Source organism: Clinocottus analis, unplaced genomic scaffold, assembly GCF_023055335.1.
Source record: "Clinocottus analis isolate CAN_PGR_092001 unplaced genomic scaffold, fCliAna1.0.p SCAF_2, whole genome shotgun sequence".
In the NCBI taxonomy this organism is placed as follows: domain Eukaryota; kingdom Metazoa; phylum Chordata; class Actinopteri; order Perciformes; family Cottidae; genus Clinocottus; species Clinocottus analis.
Window position 1 is genome coordinate 19,727,188 of NW_027175931.1, and position 19,174 is coordinate 19,746,361.

General features: G+C 44.2%; 2 protein-coding genes across 7 annotated transcripts in view; one reads left to right on the plus strand and one right to left on the minus strand.

Moving 5' to 3' along the window:
* synrg (synergin, gamma) overlaps positions 1 to 2,494 on the plus strand; it is a 34,548-nt gene extending 32,054 nt beyond the window's left edge. For all 6 annotated transcript variants that reach the window (XM_068584272.1, XM_068584271.1, XM_068584273.1 and 3 more), the window contains one exon: positions 1,144 to 2,494. In XM_068584272.1, coding sequence (XP_068440373.1) covers positions 1,144 to 1,275 — 132 coding nt within the window. In that variant the 3' untranslated portion in view covers positions 1,276 to 2,494. The remainder of the gene's footprint in view (positions 1 to 1,143) is intronic.
* A 3,601-nt stretch (positions 2,495 to 6,095) lies between these two features.
* Positions 6,096 to 14,052, minus strand: dusp14 (dual specificity phosphatase 14). The gene is made up of 2 exons (XM_068585743.1): positions 13,805 to 14,052; positions 6,096 to 9,023 (listed from the first exon to the last, which is right to left on the minus strand). The coding sequence occupies exon 2, from the start codon at positions 8,924 to 8,926 to the stop codon at positions 8,288 to 8,290; it is 639 nt and encodes a 212-aa protein (XP_068441844.1). The 5' UTR covers positions 8,927 to 9,023; positions 13,805 to 14,052; the 3' UTR covers positions 6,096 to 8,287.
* Positions 14,053 to 19,174: the final 5,122 nt, after the last annotated feature.

The following is a 19,174-nucleotide window of genomic DNA, read 5'->3' on the forward strand; positions in this document are numbered from 1 at the left end:
CGGAAAAGAAAATTGCACCGCTAGTGAAATGTGAGAGAGAGAAAAAACCATTGAGTTTGCTTGAGAAAGCTCTTCTTCCGGCCGGGCATGTGTGCTGCAGACTGCGTTCAGGCAGGTGGAGATGTGTTTGACGCGGACCGTGGTGCTGTATTTGTATGCAGTTCTTGCTTTCTGCACGCGTCTCCCCGCTCCTCCTGTGTGGGAGGCTGCGATTCACTGCACATGACTCATTCCACTTCCCCTGCTTCGGCTCCCAGTATTTCATCACGGATGCAAACTGTTGAAGCGCGCACATCGCACACGTTAGCTTCTCCTGATTGCACACACGCACACGCACAGCTCTCCAACGGGGATCGTGGTCACCGCTCTTTATTTTCTTAACCGCGACATTGTATTGTAGTTTTGAATAATACGTTCCAGAAGTTTTCAGCTTTCAGTCGCAAAAAGCACATCATGTTTTGAAGCAACCGGTCTCGGCTGAAAACGCTGTCGCCGCTGTGTGAGATTGTGACCATTTGGTTGTGTGGAGCTAAATGAATGAATGAATTCATATCTGCTAGCAAGACGCACAGGCAATGATAGAGACGTCATCTAGTCCTGCAACCTCGCCCTTTATGAAACAATGACATGTGGTTTAAACTTCCTGCATCGTCCTAAACGTTTAGAGAAAATGGAATTTGACCAAACACGGAACATTTTCAGACGTTTTACTTTTCGACAAAACAAAGGCGATAATGTGCAGGTTCTCGGGTCAACCACTATATATATATATATATATATATATATATATATATATATATATATATATATATATATATATATATATATATATATATATATATATTAAAAATAGGGTTATTTTTTATTTATTTTTTTACATTATTAGTTCTTGCATCTAGTTTTATCTCTAAACAAATTAGAAAACTACGTCTTTCTTATCGCTGTTATTGCATATATGTCTATTGAGATGCAACGTGGCTGAAAGGTACAGCGGGGACTCAGCACGGCGTCAGTGGTTCTCTGTTCAGTCGCAGTAACTCAGTGTCGAGGCATAACAGCGCGTCTACGTCCTCCTGTGTGCGCGCAGACGGCTTTATTGTCGCTGTGACTTGGCGAGTAACGTCTGCCGTCTCACTTTGACAGGCGTTCAACTCGGAGACGGACAACTTCAAACTGCTGTACGGGGGCCACCAGTACCACGCCAGCTGTGCCAATTTCTGGACTAACTGCGTGGAGCCCAAACCTCCCGGCCTCATCCTGCCCGACCTGCTCTGACGTCCGCGACGTACAGGCGGCCACTTTTTGGACTGAGAGAAGGACGCTAAAAGTCGCTGGATTCCTCTGTGTTTATGTATTTTATCTCTTTTTGTCACAACTTAGCTGTCAATCGGATCTGGTGGTTTGTTACAAGCTTTTGTGTAAATATTAACCGTTGTTATTGTTACCCTTTTGTTTTCTCGGCCACAGGTCAGCTGTACAGATCACACGTAAATCCATTTGTTTGTAATGTGTTTAACAAATGGTTTCTACTGATTTTCAACTGCAGGAAAAAAGACAATTAATTATTAATCACTCCTCATTGACTAGTATTTATATTGTTAGATGTGCAATTTAGAATCTGGATTATTTAATGTCACTTGTTGCGTCTGTTTGAGAGGATTTTTATTCATTACTTCCTTTCTTCCCTTTCTGACCCAGAGCTGTTGAATCATAAACCTATTATTGTGCTTGAATTACCTTTGTGAATCAGGTCTGTTTGATGAAACTGTCTGTTTTGGTTTTAATAAGAAATCTTAAACATTCAATCAGAGGCTGGCGTAAAAAACATTTTCCTGAATTGTGTTAAATTGACGGCTTTGAATGTTTTTGCACGGTTGAGGAGATTTTAGCACCTCCAGGGATATTTAAAATGTATATTTTAAGGGGGAAAAGAGTTGTGGTTTGGGGTCCTGAAGGGAATCATGTTAACGGTCTTGTTTTTGTGTCCTTTTGTTGTGTGCAACTAGAGCTGAATGTCTGGAAAAAGTTGATGGATTCTAAACTGAAATTGCAGTTTTTGGATATTAATGTGTCATGCTGTAGCATTGTAATTATTACTAACTGTCATGTGAATGTGATGTAAATAAATAGGCAAACTGTTTATTTAAAGTGTCATAGGTGGTTATATTTTTCAGATTTTAAACTCTGTCTTTAAGCAATACCCTCATAACATCAGGTTTATCACTGTAACCGTTTGCTAACAGCGGTGATGCAATCCGCACAGAAACATTGAAACCGTGCATGAGGATGTAATGAGAGCAAATATCTGGATATTAAGAGGGCGATGGTGTTTTTATTCAATATATATGTGTGTGTGTGTGTGAGGGGATAATAATTTATATAAAATAATAGAGCAACAGTTTGTCTCGTGCTCAGCTAAATTCATTGGTTCTTGCTCGTCTTCAAATCTAGTTTATTGTGGGACGTCTGTAGGGTCTTCAAAAAAAAGATGATTATTTAATTTGACAACTAAGCACTTAATAAAAAAATCCATATATTTGTTTTCCAAATTGTGTTTAATGTTTAAGTCTAAGTGTATTGCAACATTGAAATAAGTCATTTCATTTGCTTTTCATCTCATTTTGCCTTCTTTTCCCGAGAAGCTTCCTCTCGCCAAATGCACAAATGTTGCTTTAATTTGCTCTCTCTCCGGCCAGAGAGGCCTTGTTTCCATCAATTCACGATCAACTGGAATAAATTCTCCCGCGACGAGTCTGCCGGGCCGTTGCCGGCGGTTCAGCTCAGCCAATCAAAGGAGATGTCTCGCGTTGCCGTGGAACCAGTCTCATTATCGTGTCCACACGTGTGTTCAGGTGTGCTCTCCAGCATCCATTTTATCTCTCGCTGTGACCTAATTCATTTCCTGCAGAAAATGAATTCCTCTCCGTGAACGCCGGGATTACAGAAAATTACAAACGCTGAAATCAATTACTGAATCGAGCCGGTAATTCAAAGTGCAGACCGCCCGCCATCGTCACGCCGCTTGTTGCAAAGCATCACAGAGAGAGAGAAGCCATACTGACTGCTGCTCTTTGCTCCTTCAGGACCGCGGTCAATCCAACTGTTCAAAAGCTCTCGTGAATGGAGGTACTTCCTGCTTTACTTTCATCCAGTAACAATTTTCATTTATTACAATCATACTGTGGTAGGAAGTGCTTAACATTTAGTTTAGTGTCGTCTTCTGTTCATGATACGTAACTCATTCTAGATTTTAGAGGCCCAACGTGTTATTTGAGAGTTTGAAAATGCTCATGGGTTTATTGGCTGAGCCCCAACATACACATAACAGATAATAAATACAAAATAAAAACAAATCGCCCAGGAAAGCAACAGAAAATGGCCAAGCATCAATTTATTTATAATCAAAATCTGGTTGCAGCTTCACTTGTGTGGGTATTTTCTCTGCTTTGTCGAATCATAAATTATATACTTTATGATATGATTTTGATGTTGGGCTGTTGGTTAGACAAAAGATGCCACTAACTATTTCCTCTTGGCCTTATTGGGATTTTTTACAAATTTACATATTAAACATTAAACTAAATGATCATTTATAAACAATTGCTATTTGAATGGATACGTAATGAAAAGTAATACTGAACAATCTCAAGTTGTGAAATGATTGTAAGTCAGCTGTGCACTTTCCATGACTAAACTATTAAACTAGTCAGATCTCTCGTGGACAAACTACACAATGTTGTTCCGGTTTCTCATCACATCAAACATATGGACATTTCTTAATATGTATCAGTCAACATTTACACCGATCGCAGGTGTAAACAGATACTTAGATACTTTAGATACTCATCACTAAAACAGCCTCTATGGTCATTTGGGGCGACTGCAGATTGTGTGTTTCATATTTTTCTCATTCCTTATTTATAATCATCACAAATGCTGCAAGATAATCAACCACCAGCTACGTGTAAGTACTTCTCTGAACGCTTCGTGACTTCCCTACCTTGTCTGTGGCGCTCATCTAAACCATTTGATCGCAAATAAACACGGTGGTTTACAGCAGGGTGTCAAACTCGTTTTAGTTAAGGAGACAAAAGTTAAGAGGACCACCAAGATCTCATCAACACCGCCAATGAATATGGCCAGTTGAGCAATATATCTCTATAATATCAGTGCTCCCATCAATTGTCACTGGCTCAGTGGTTAGCATGCCTGACTTTTTTTTAATTCAATGTTGTTTTGATTATTATTTTAGATACAAATTGTTATAATTTTTCTGACATTTTAACAGTTGTCCGGCGGGCCGTACTGGACCCCTGGCTGGCCGGATCCGTATGTTTGACACCCCTTTACAGTACAACATTGTGTTTTTTTAATCTTCTTCAAACTTACTGTGGGATCTTCATACTGTTGGCTTTGCAGACAATATTCAAATTACACTTTAATACTAGTTCATAGAGAGAGAGAGAGAGAGAGAGAGAGAGAGAGAGAGAGAGAGAGAGAGAGAGAGAGAGCATTATTTTCTCCCTAGAGGCTTGAGATACACTAGTAGTTTTAAATAAGAACTGAACAGCAAAATTTCACCATTAATGAACCTGAAATGTTGTTTTAGTCATTTTAGTCACTTTCCGTGGCTGACGGTCTTTTGTCTCGGCGCCCACTCCGTCAATCATTTCATTCAACTGAGACTTGAAGGCGATGGAGGGATGAGTCATTGTTTCAACAGACGACACACACGAATGACTTGTTTAAGGCAACATCTCCCATTGCGTTTCAGATGTTCTTTATTCCGACTGTAAGGCTTTTCTTTACTCTCTCTCTCTCTTTATCCTCATTTCAGTTATGCATTCTTTCCATCACTCCTTCAATTCTGTATTTTGTACAATCCAGACATAAAGAAAATGAACTCTGGGACGTTTATTAAGGTTTACAAGAACTGTTGGCAGCCAAATATTCTGCATTCTTCATGTGGCTGTAAGAAATACATACTTTGAAGTACATCCAACAGCATATGTTACTGTGTGGCTAAATCAGGTTGTCAAATTATAACTGAAACGAGGGCAGCGAGCCTGAAATTGAAGCAGCATTGAAAGCAGCATGGTTAATAACTGGCTTTGTGCTTATGGTCTTGTTAAAATGGAAATGCAGGTTTTCTTACCTATTGGTATGGGAGTAGTGCTGCAGCTCATGGTGATTATTGTGAATTATTAAAGGCTGTATAATTTAAAGCCCAAAGAAGTCGTGATTTTGTAATTCATTGCAGACACAGCAGATGTTCATATTTGCTTTGAGTGGCTGAAATAAAACCAATAACATATGCAAAACTTGAGTAGGGCTGAAATAATGACTAAAATGTTCCTTTTTTCCACATTGTATTTATTAATCTAATTGTTGAGCTGCATTTCTTGTACATTTTGTCTTTCTTTATGCCATTTCACAGTAGAATACTATCACAGGAGGAAAAAATACTACAACCATTATATGTTTGGGATCATTTCCACAGTATTTGGCAACATGGGACAAATATTGGGTGGTTCCAGTGTTTTCCAATTTATAAATGTTCTGCTTTATTTTATTATCTCCACGTTGGTTAGACAAAGGAGGAGAAGATGATTTATTTTTGCCGTGAGAAAGTAGTGTGCAGTGTAATTTGGGATCCTGTGCGTCTCCGTGGCGGTTGGCCCGCCATCAGGCGCCTCGCTGGGTAACGGCATTTATTGTGGACACCACTCCGGAGGTCCCTCAGAAAAGTGTGGGCACAAGACATTAAATGGTCTTCAATAATCTGCCGGCTGCTCTGTAACCGCAGAAATATGAAATGAATGATAAAAGGTTTCTTTGACGTCTGAAGATGTCTCTTAGGGGCGAAACGGCCATGCATGCATAACTGAGATCAAGAGGCGTTTGGAGAGGAAGCGCCGCAATCTGTTCAGGAGAAAACATCTCCGATATGCTGCTGTAATTATGAAAAAAAATATATTGTGTGTTGGAGGCGTGTTTCTTCTGTTCCACTTAATCACATTGAACAAACAGTGACAAGAGATCTTTTTTCTGATTATTTTAATATGATTAGAAGTCATATTACAGAACATCTTCCTCCTACTAACAAGTATTGACCCCAGACCTTTTATTCTTTTCATTCTTTTATATATTATTGTATTATCACATTTAATCTATCATGGCATTGTTAAAAAAAAACATTGTTGCACTGATCCCTGTGGGTTGAGAATGTCAACTGTCACATCCAACAACACAAGTGTGCGTTCTGGTATAGATGAACACACATAAAAGTGATGCACACTGCAGTAGTGTAGAAGGTAACACACGATACAAAGCCAACGCGATACATTCACTGTCCACAACAACGATGGCTCACACAGTTTGTCCTCTGATACATCACACAGAGTCCTTGGATACATCTAGTGCTGACACAATGAGCTGAGATTAGGCAACAGAAGGAAAACATTGATATTGATTATTGTGTACCATTTTAAAAACAATGCTCGTCTGGCTTCAGCTTTTTAAAATGTGAAAATATGCCGCTTTTGCTCTGGTGGACAAAAGGGAGTCGGACTAATGAAGCAATTTGAAGATGTCGATTTAATTGCGTCACGCGCCGGCTTCTTAACAAAGCGTTGCATCATCCGGCGCGTGTAAAATGTCTCTGGACCAGACCGTTGCTACACAGAAGAAGCCGTCATTGTATGGTAGCCTTGAAGTGCCAAATTGGGAAAGCAGATGAGATCAAATCGAAGCTGAGAGTAAACCCGTATGGACGAGGATGAAGCTGCTACTGGTGTGCAGCCTGTCAGATGCTGCTGCTTTGTGTTTGATTGGCTTTTTCTTTTAACCATTTCATAACAAAATGTAACCTGTGACATTTTTGATCAGTACTCGTGCATTATTTACAGATGGCCTTGAGTCTGAGAGCACCTGAGCACCTGAGTCTCTTTATTTAATGATCGGTCAACATCAGAACATCCGAAGCCTCCGTTGGGCCTGATGAGAGGTTTGTTAATGAAGTTAAATACTTCAAAACTCGGCTTTGTCAATGTGAAAGGGAGGGACCCAAAGGATACACACACAATGTGTTTTGCTGCGCAAACAAACACAACTTTAGTTTGTTTACAAGAAGACTCAAAGGAGTAACTTCAGGAGGGGAATATTCCACTAAAATAGGAAGAAAAAGTTTCAACAAGCCAATTATTACTTTTTTGTGATACTTTTCCTGGTGTGCACTGTGATTTACTGTGCACAGTATTTTTGTTGTCTCACCTCCACAACTCCTTGATAAGCGCAGGGGCAGGATGTGCAGCAAACCAGCAGCAACAGCTGAAGTGTGATCTTCAGCCTGTGTGACAACGGCCCTTCTCGGCTGATTTACAAAGAGAAATAAAATGTCTTTTCCGTACTGCTTTGAGTTGTTGCAACCTATGGACACAAGGCAAAACAAGTTGGATATAAAATACTTTCCCAAGCATCTACCCCAGAGCTACCAATTCCCTTGTGGCGGCAGATCTTTTTGTGTTAATACAGCATCAAACTGCACTACAATAACATAGTGTGGTCACAGGATGAAACAGTCTACCCTGTGGTACACAGGAACTTTCCCCGAAATCTTGACTTTTAGCTTACTTCTCCCAGATTTTCCACTTAAAGAAGGTACATATAACAACACCTTAAAATGTTGAGTTAACGTGTACCATTTGTTCCCCACCACCAGAACAACCCAATAGAATAATGTTTCTGCATATGTTAGTTTTTTTCTGTACACTTATCTTATATGCTACCATAAATGGAGAGCTTGCTGCTTCCCTTCAAACTAAAGATTACTGCAGAACTGGCACAATACATGACATCATCACGTCAGGAAAGGGACTTCAGTCACATCGCTGTCAGCGGTGCGACGCCTTCACCAGATGCTTCATCCTCCAATGGAACTGGTTTACAGACACCGAAAAAAAGATCAGAGTGTGGAAGTTGGTGCCGTTTATCTCCGTTTCTCTCACTGTAGTCCCGATTGATCCACCGGTCTGACGGATGCTGGGTTGAAGTCGCTCTGCTCCCGGCGCGAAGACTACATAGAGCCAACTGGTTGGACAAAAAGCATCAACAACCAGTGTTTGGTCTCCCTTTGTTCAGACGCACCAGTATTCATTACACAAGCCTCACACAGATGTACACTCACATGCGTCTCACTTCGCCTGTCCTGAACATGCATTGAGCTGCAGTCAAAGAGGGCGAAAGGGCTCCGCTTCACTTCCTCCTTGATCTCCTTGAGCTGTGGCTCTCAAAGGCCCCAGAACGGAGCCAGGCTCCTGCGGTCCCTCTCGTAGACATCGGGTATGACCCCGTAGGGCGTCTGCACCATCTTAACAGAGTTTCGACCGAACAGCTTCCTCTCGTACTCGATGAGCTGGCGCCAGAAGCCGCCGTTGGGCCGGATGATGGGGCGGCGGGCCTTGACCCAGGCGTGGGCCTCGGCCAGAGACACGCGGTGATACTTCATGAGGTACGCCAGGCACAGGGAGGCCGAGCGGCTCACCCCGGCCGCGCAGTGCACCAGCACCGCGCCGCGCTTTCGCCCCACACTGTGGATCTTATCCGCAACGCTGTCGAAGTACAGGGAGAGGGGGGAGTGGGGCATGTCCGCCAGAGGGACCTTCACATACTCCATGTGAGGCCAGTTGAAGTTGGGGAGCTCGATGGTGGCGTTGACCACGCAGGTGATGCCTTTGGACAGCAGCAGGCTGCGGTTGGATGCTACGTTCCCTCTGCTGAGGAAGAGGTTGGGGGTGATCTGCGCGATGCCCCCCAGCAGGCTGCTGTTCTCGGGAAGCAGCCGCGGCACCATGGTGGGCACCATGGTGCTACGATGGTGGTGGTGGTGGTGGTGGTGGTGGAAGAAACCTTGGCTGTGGGAACCCATCGAAGATTCAAGTAGGTTTCAAGAAGGGCTGCAATTTAAATTTTATTCAAGCGAAACCTTCAGGAGCTCAGAGTCATAGTAGAGCGGCCAGCAGCTCCTGTAACACACAAACAGGTTCCCCCTTCAGTCCAAAGTCAACATTTTTATACTTTACTTTCAGACAAACATACAATCACGTCACAAAGACGAGTCACGTCATCGCTACTCGCTGAAGACTACAGAGTGCTACATTTTTGACATTGTGCCCAGAAAAACAGAAAAGATAAAACTGTTGAAAATCAGACGACAGTTCACTAATTCTTAAACATGCTGCAGTGACCGACTGATCCGCAGTCAACACTTTACATGGTACATCAAAGGGTTTCCGTGACTCCACGGACGGATGAATGAATGTGTCCGTCTCCGCCTGAGAGATCTCGGCTGCACGATTCTCTCCATTTCCGTCTGAATGTCCTGAACGCGCCTCCTCCCTCTGTGCCGTGTGAGCGCCGACCCCCTGGAGACGCGCACGCACCTCATCTCATGTTCATCCATCCACAGCCCTCACACACAGATTACGTCTCCCGTGTATTTGGCTTTCATGCTTCGGCATCGAATTGAAAGTTATTCCATCAAATACGATCGCACCGACGTATTCTGTGAAAAAAAACAACCCCTCATTTAAGCGCAGAAAGATAATATTCCGTTGGAAAAAAAGGATCTTAGATGAACTGTAACGTGACATTTCTGGCTGCACTGTATGTGATGGAAACACCTTGCCGCGTGAATACTTTAGTTATCAGCAGAAAGCTCACAGCTCCGGGGCGCTACTTCACACACTGTTGCACTTGTCGTGCGTCATCCACACCTCGTGCGCCAGTGTGGCCGGCAGGTCTTTTCCTTTCAGTTTCTGCTCCAGTCTGGTTAACAAGACACACGGGTCAACGGCTTTAAACTAAGAAGTCAACGCGCGTGATGAGAACGACCACCTGACCCCCCTGCAGAGACGCTGACAACAGGGATTGAGAGTCTGCTCATTCACGGATCCACAGCACACAACACACAAGTGGAACGAGATGAATTCAAACAGCACAATGCAAAGACATTTCGCTGGAAGCTTCGTTATCGAAAGACAGATTTCTGCATCTCATCGGTTGTCATGGTACATTATGACTATGGTGTATTATTAATTAACAAGATAATTAACGAGATAGAGAAGCCAAACCAGAAATGTTGGTGCTTGGCAAGATTATGGATGTTTCCAGAATTAGCAAAAATCTCATTAACTACTGAATAATTAACTAAATCTCCCTCCGTGTGCCTCTAAATAACATTTTCAGATACATTTGGGGTCTAAATGATCACGAGTTATTTTGTACATCCTCATCTTCAGAAGGTTCTGAGCTCCAGTGTTTCATCATCACCTTTCTCTCTCCTGCCTCTCCTCCTATCGATTCGCCGCCTCAGCATGGTCTGCTTCTCCTTCCGAAAACCAACCAGAGGAAGAAAAAAAAAGGATCAAAAGGCTAAAACAACTCCCTCCTTCCTGTTGAGGCACAGTTTCTCCCTGTTGCCAATTACGCTGCATGCACTTTGACTCTGAAATGGTCGCCACCTGCCTCCCGGCTGAGGTCAGCCTCCAGCCATGGAGCAGCAAGACAAAGCTTCCGGGACAGAAACACGGCTATGTACACAAACCACACGCGAGAAAACATGCAGAAGCCAAAACAAATCAAAAGAGTTCAGCTGATCAGAGTACTGGAAGTGTCATACGCACAATGCCATGAAGAGGCATTACTTCGGGCCCACAATACACAAGTGCTCCAGACTCCGGGAAACAACCGAAGCAGGAGGCGGTCACTGCTACACAAGCCCTACATCAGATAGTTTGTCTCGTACAAACCTGTGGACGTCTTGCTGAACTCAAACAATTGGTCCTTTAATAAATAATCAAGTCATTTTCCAAGCAGAGATACTCTCCACTCCTTATACTCACAGAGGATTCGCTGCTTTTTTTAGTCTCACGTGACAGTAAATTGAGTCGATGTGTTCAAACTGTTGGTCACGGTGTTTGATGACATCACCATGTTTCCCTGTTTTACTTTATTAACACACCAAATAACTAATTGATTTATCTAAAAAAGGATCTTCAGGTTAATTGAGTACCTGAAGATGAACAATTAATCAGACACCTCCACCTGCACTATCTGCACTTTCTGGACCACTGTTTACTCGTTTTTGTCTTTTTTTTGTCTTTCTTATATTTATCTTTTGAAATTCATGTATACAAGTACAAAGAGCAAAGTAAAACCGGCGTTAAATTCCATGTATGTGAAAATGTACACGGCCATTAAAGCCGATTCTCTTTCTGATTCTGATGTGAGTGAAACTTAGCACTAACAGCACAATTATTTTAAGAACCAAATTTCAATATAGTGCGTGTTTGCTGTTGACTATTTGTGAATAGGGTTTATCATATAATCAGATGCTAGAGCGGGGAAGGGGAACTTTGCTGATTTTTTTTGCTCCAGCGGGATGCACAGCTGATGCATTAGTTCATGTTGATAAATAGCATGTACATCATCAGCTGACATAGGTACAAAGTCGCTATGGCAACCTACTGGCCACAGTATAAGACAGTCAACAGAGAGATGAAGAAGATGAGGAAACAGAATAATCCTGTGCCGTCTCCAAAGTGCTGATGAACCACAGCGCCGGGCCGGAGAGCAGAGGAGGGAGGATTATGCAACGAGAACAATCTACTGTAATGCTGGAGAAAGTGGGAATACTGCAGCCGCCTGTCAATCAAATTCACTGTGAGGATTGGTTCTCCAAAGAAAAGAAGAAAAACACAGAGGAAGGTCAGTGGCATTCGAAGGACAGCAGAGACGAGAGCAGCGTTTCACAAATCAACCCGTCGTCCTCTTCGGATGTCACAAAAACAACCCGGCTATCAGTCATTCAAGGTGAATCCGTCTACGGGTGGTCCCACCTCACAAATCTTTTTTTGCTCATCTACGTCTCTCTCACTCTCTCTCGGTAAGGGGGGGGGAGGGATTCCACGAGGGTCCGGTTCCACCGGCGCTCACGCAAATTGGAAACATGACCCACCTGCTGCAGGAAAACTAGAGCAGCAAAACCAGACAGCGACCTCCCTCCCTCTTCCTCTCCCTCTTCCTCTCCATCTCCATCTCTCTCTCTCTCTCTCTCTGGTCAAAATCTCAACGACGACTGGATTCTGAGCTGAACCTCAGCATCAAATTATTGCCTGGCGCTCATCATCACGCCACAGAATACAAACAGTCAAACGGCGGAGAAAAAGGTGCACAAGCAGACATGCAGCCCTCATCAGTATAGCTCTCCGTCGAAAGCAATCCATCTATTTTGTCCGTGTGATCTCCGAAAGGGACTCGGCTGCCAACAGTCTCGATAGTTATCAGGAGAAAAAAAAAGGAGCAGCGGTCACACAGCTTCTCAAATCTATCTGGACACACCTGGGTGCAACTTTACAAGCCACAAAACAACAGATAGAGCGTCGGTCAACGGGAGTTCAGGGCCACATTCCTCTTGAGGACGGGGTTGGGCTTTGACATCTTCTTGCAAAAAGCAACGACGCACTCCAACCACAACGTCGCACCTCAGACACCAATGCGAGAGCTTGACACAGGGCCAGCGCAGTGAGAGATGGTGAGTGTGCACTACGAACCCAACACCACACGGTGGATGAAATGCCGTTGCTTTCAGGTGCATTACACAATGAAGCCCATTGTTTGTAGCCATAGAAATCCATTTGGCTTCAAAAGCTATACAGTAGGAGGAACAACCATCCATCACTATGACACTTAACGTTTAAACAATGACACTCTGTTTAGGCCAAAGGAGACTTTTACACATGACTGGTTCTCCAGGCAATGAGGATCAAACGGAGCTGGAACGATTAGCAGGTTCAGTTGTAAAATGAATCAGTAACAGAGTGTACAAGCTCTCGTCATGCTGGTCAATAATCAATAGATTGATCATCTTTAGATGGAATCATATCACGATGAAATCATATATTACAATATCATGATACACAATTGCGTTGTTCAAATCTTTCGAGTAATGAACAACTAATTTAAGATGACAACGAGCGGATTTCCTTCAGTTAATTGTTAGTTGCAGCCCTAATATCAGGTATAGTTCGTATGTGATGCCCAGGCCATTGCACATGTTTAGTCTTCAACTGTTTCTGCACCAGACACACCTATTCATCAAATGATTATTATCGATTCAAAGCAAGATATGTTTGACACTTGAGAATCTCCAAAGAAAAGCCACACCGTGCGTCGGTGACTTTCTCTGTGCGCTCTCGGCATGCCCGTGAGCAGCAGCTTCACGAGGTGGAGCTCGTGCGCGTAAAGTTGACATCCAGACATCCTCCTCGGGAACATTAAAAGCTATCGGTGTTTTAGAGACTTTAAAACATTCACACTGCCTCTCCGTGGACGGAAGTGCGACAATGGCGCGTGTGAAAATGCGGAGCTTTGAGAGAGTTTGATGAGGAATAGAGCGTGTAGAAATGCTCGTGCGCGCACGGGGCTGCTCGTCCCCGCGAACAACAGATTATTTGAAGTGTACAATATATATATATATAGGGGGATGATAGTGTCCTTGTTTGAACACGACGAAACTAAGCGACATGTGGCACGCGGAAAGAAGTGTGGCAGGTGCCGCTCGTTTCTTCACTTTCACCCATCTTACGTCAGCAAACTGATCCTAAGGATAAGTGCCTCTCAAACATATATTGCAATATGTTAATGCTTTGTTTGAGTTTACATGAGGGACAACAACATGTTAGTCTAGGTCATGATGACAAATGGCCTGATGAACTGCCTCCATTAGATGTAGAACTCAACTTACCAGTCGACTCTCAGCCGGGCAGAGATGGAGGTTATCAATTAAAGCGCCTTCACCGACTGCAGCAACCCGGCGCGCTGTTCTCACACCTCTCTCTTCGGTCAGTCCGCTCTTACAGACGTCCAGCAGGAGGGCGAGAGGCCAGGCAGCAGGAGACCAACCACGACACTCAGCAACATCATGTGGAAGTCGCCAGAAATACGAGCCATCAGTACATCCGCCCGCTTCAACGCTGACAGCGGCGGCGCGCACCGGGCAGCCTCTGTATGAGGAGTGATCCGTGCCACGCAGAGGAGGAGGAGGAGGAGGAGGAGGAAGAGAAGGAGGAGCAGGAGGAGGAGACATGTAGGACCACTAGGATCCAGCCTGGAGGCAGCGCCCCGTTCATTCTTATGAAAGTTGTTTAGTGGCACATGTAGAATAAAAGTAGGATTATAGAATTCAGATGAAAACACCCAGACTAAGCTTGTTTTTTTTCTACTCGCCTTCCTTCATTTCAGAGGGAAATATTGTAGTTTTTAACTGTACTTCAATCATATGACGGCTTAAGTTGGACCACATACACTCACTTTATAAAATATGATAAGATTGGGATTAAATGAGCTTTTAGTGTGATGCATCTTTGGATTCCTGGTTTAATCTCAACCCACATTTAAAGTATAGGGTGCTAAACATCTACTGCAGTCATCAACAAAGCTGTAAACTAAACGGCTTCACATTAACCTCCATTAATGTCCTTCACTCACTGCAGCCAAACATCATCCTTTCCTTCTTTTCTGCTTGGATTATTATACATGAATGAGATGTAAAAACCCTCAATGACATAAATGGGACTTTCAAATGTTGCGAAACGCCCAACTTCAGATTATCATTGTAAAATAAACATATTTGCAGTGGGTCTACAATTAATATGCTGCTACTGAAAGCTGATTGTGCAGAGTATATTCTTTTCTTTTTTTCTTCTGGCATCATTTGCTCCTCATACAGAGTTGGTGGGGATCCAGCACCAGAGCACAATGATGAAAGCTCAGGTGAGAATCAACTACAAAACAAACAAACCTCATGTCTGGTTCGAGAATCATCGCAGCCTGGCTGAAATGCAATCTTGATGGCTTTCACAAGTCTGTCTCTTCCTAAACAAGAGACCATTTGTTTTCCCCAAATGTTTCTGGTGCTCTTTTTTTAGAAGTGAGTGGAAAAAAAGAGGTCATGAATCAAATTTTCCCAGTCAAAACTCACTTATCTAAACAACTATTATATATATACCAAACTGAGTATTTCAGGAAAACCCACAGAACAAATCCAAACCAGCCTTAACAGCCCAAAAACCTATGCAACATCATGTCAATAGACGTCCAAATTCTGGCGTCATGATCTTGACGTCCTCCGTGATGCAGCTCTGATTCCCAATTAGATTCTTCTTTGAAATAAATCACACTACTCATTGACTTTGACAGATAAATTAGCTACGATTGATCGATATGTTGAACGTCACCTGAACAGAGGAAGGTTTGCCCCCTCAGCTCTTCCACGGCACTCATATCCTTCCCGCTTCTGGAGCCCGTGCTCAAACCTCCCCTACCTTCAAACTCATTTGGATCTCAACACAACACGTTAGTTTCATGACTGCATCTTGCCCCGTGGCGACAGGCAGACAGACACGTACAGAAACTGCGCACAAATGCAGTCCAACAACTTGGCGTCAAGACAACAGAAGTTCCCTGACACTCGTGTGATATCTACACACATCTATCGGTTGTATTCCTGGACCTCCTAGTGCACAGGCAGCTGCACCTGATACAGTCGGTTCACATACAACTCTTTATTTGAATGCCTGCAGCCACCTGTGTGATCATGTTGCAGGTCTTGAACCTAAACAACCCAGAGAGCAAACTCGGAGTTGGAGATGTAATAAACAATGTATGACCAAACCCCGAAGGGGCAATATGTTTCCATTTCAGTTATCTAATTCTTTCACGCACACTCAAATACGCGCATATAGGCCAGTTGAATGTTGCCCTAACATGGTGGGCTGCAGGCGGGAATGGAAAACAAACACACTGTCCGTTACATGGGTCTGATATTGCAAATCTCATCATGCGCTGCATGCCCTGGAGGGAACCGCTTGATATCCCTGCAGACCTTCGAGACTCGTCGACGTTTCCACCATCTCCGTGCTCACAATTGGAGACCTTCAGCTGGGCTGTGCAGCCCTTTGTGTACATATCCGTGTACAAAACCATAATTAGACATGCCGTCCAAAGTCAATCCTATTTCAAAGGGCTCCTGGGGGATATATTACACTACCCATAAACCCGTGGCCCCTTGCCTCACAGTCGCTCCTAATTACATTGCAAATTCAATCAACTGGAAACAAACAGCCGCAGTAGCAGGCAGCGCAAACTGGTGCAAAGGTGAAAGTCTGCACATAGGAGAAAAAAGACGTTGACACTGATTTTTGTTGTTGTTGAACCATGTACTTAAAATGCTAAAGGCATCAAACATAAGCGCTAATGTTGACGAACTGGAGTAAATGAACAATAAATAAAAAAATAATTAAAAAAAAACACTTATTCAAGAAGTGGCAGGCAACCTTGAATTTGAACCGCTGAAATGTGAGCGAGCGATCGATGAGATGGATGGAGGGATAAGGGAGGGAAAGATGGGAGCTGCAGGCTGGAGACACAGCGACTGGGGTTCAGAGTGAAATGTCAGATGAGTCAGAGGCATTCTGGGAAGACGCTCCTGTTTAATATGGCTGCCATGGTGGCTGAAAATTTACAATGACACCATCACCGTAATAACAAGCACCTGAAGCCTCGTCCTGACAGAGCTGTCTGCTCTGAATGAAGCTGGGAGTGACATTGATTAACCCTGAGCGCCTGTTACACGGGATAACAGATTGCATCGTCAGTGCAGACGGTGATTTGACTGTAAAATCCTTTGCACATCTCTCATACACAAGTACATAATAACCTGTGCTGTTCAGTTTTGGCACTTCCCTAAAGGCAGCCGTCAAACTCAGCCGTGACACAGCGATCCCATTCAGGCTGCTCGTGAAAAATCTTCGAGTGGGAAGATGACGGCAAGCACGAAAGCAGAAAGACACAAGTGGTATCAGGAAATATCGGGCACGCGCTAAGAGTCCAGATGAGCAGTGGTGTCTGCTCATACGTTGATGGATGATCATCCCCGAGAAAGTAAACCAAAGACTCCAACATGATTCCAGCTGGCTTGCAACACCAGATACCTTTATTTCAGTCTGTGCGGATGTGTGAGACTGGAGAATGGAGGCTGTCCTCTGGCCAGCAGTGGTGGGGATGCTGAGCCAGGAGGGAGGAGATGGGATGGATGGGGGGGTCTAAACGAAGTCTGCTGCTGATCCCACAGGCGGCCCCCGTGGCTCCAGCTGTGACGGTGGTAAATAGACACGAGATGTGAGTGTTTTTGCCGAGGCAACACGTGAGAGCAGCGAGGTGGCTGAGCGCAGCGCGGAGACTCCCCGTCGCTCTGATCAGTGATGCTCCGACATCAAACCAACACATTTGCTGCTGTGCAAACGAGACCTGAGACGCCACACACACACACACACACACACACACACACACACACACACACACGCACACACACACACACACACACACACGCACGCACGCACACACACACGCACACACAATCCATCCACGGAGAGGATAACAACACAGTGGAGGCATCTTTCCTCTATATTATATCTTATTGAGAGCTTAATGGCTCGTCTTCACTTGTTCCCTTTCTTCCATGTTAGTGAGTCGGTGAGAAAAAGCGCGTACACAGATGGGCGGGGAGGGGAGGGAGGCGGGGGGGGGGGGGGGGGGGTGAGGAGGGAGGGGGAGGCTCTGGTTAGTCACGACTCCTCTGCCCAGCAAATGAGCATGAGCAACAGGGCGAATGTCGGTCCCCTCCCTCCTTCCCTCCTCCTCCCTCCCTCCGCTCCTCCGCCCTCCTCCCTCCTCCTCCCCCCCTTCTCCTCTCACAGACTCCAGCGTGCCACAGACCTGGTTGCCACGGTAACCTCTTTTGTTGATGGGTTCACCACCACCGAGCGAGAAAGGCACGTTAGGAAGGGCGAGTGGCTCGGATTGAAATTAAGAAAATTATTTAATCCTGATAAACGTATGTGATCTTGATTATAAGTCTTTCTTATGAAGACATAACAATTCAGTTTCCGACGCCTATTTGCAATTACAAAACAATGACGAGCGAACGAAAAGCACCAAAAGTCAAATAGCAGAACTGAGTTTGAGGCAAGAGGGCTTCCTCTCCTTAACCTTTAGGAAACTGTGCATGAAAATCCTCCCGCGCCCATTTTAAGTCCCAGCATGCCCCATTTACACAATCTTTTTGCGTAAAATACATTTTTTTTTTCATTTTTTAACCGAACGACAGTCCTTTGACTGAAACTCCTTCCTAACAGGCCAAGGCTTTGTTTTATTGTGATTTCTGTTGCACATTCTGATTCTTGTGGTCATAATCTTTCCAGAAATGTGTCTTATTGACGCTCCATGAGGCATTTTTGGGAATTCTGGCTCATATCATGCTGGATGTTCATAGTTACGATCAAAATATGTTGTAAAAGTGTTGTTTTTTTTTGCAGATATACCTTTTTCCCCCCCAAGACTTTGCTGAACAAATACATACAAGAAACACACGTATTGGAATTAATTTGCGGTTTCTACGACGACTCAAACACAGAGTCTGGAGCCAAAATTGTTAAAATCATCAATAAAGTCTTATGGCTTGTGGGCACATGAACACCCACAAGACAAGAGCACGAGTACAACCCCCCCCCCCCCCAAAATAAATCACTACAAAAACACGTGTTTGATTGCCTCCGTGTGATGTTTGTTGGACCACCAGATGCACAAGGCATCAATTGACCGTCGCAGGGCGTCAACACCAGCAGAGAGCAGGAGGCACAGAGAGAGAGAGAGAGAGAAGAGCATCTGAGAAGGAGACCGGGTGGGCGGATTGAGAAATGTTGCATCTTTGCACACATGCAAAGCGTTGACACCAACATCTGCTCCGTCTGCTGACCCTGCCACCACAGCGCGGCCTCTACGGCGGCAGCGAGAGAGACGGCTGTGCTACAACACGCGCTGGTGAAGCAGGTGAGCAGCCTGCTCAGCTGGAAAGTCGTACTCTGGATGGTGAATCGATGTGCAACCAGTGCAGTCGGGGGCGTGGGAGGCTTATTAACTTGTGACTTGACTCCCATTTATTTAACTACACTTGACTAATGTCTGGAAAACACCTCCTGTCATCTGCCAGTGTTGTCTGCATTCACATCCCTCTCCTCGAGTTGGTGGAGATACACAAAGCCAGTCACACGTCCTT

What these genes read in the sequence shown, in the direction of transcription:
- dusp14 (XM_068585743.1), bottom strand. Translation starts at nt 8,926, where the DNA reads ATGGGTTCCCACAGCCAAGGTTTCTTCCACCACCACCACCACCACCAC.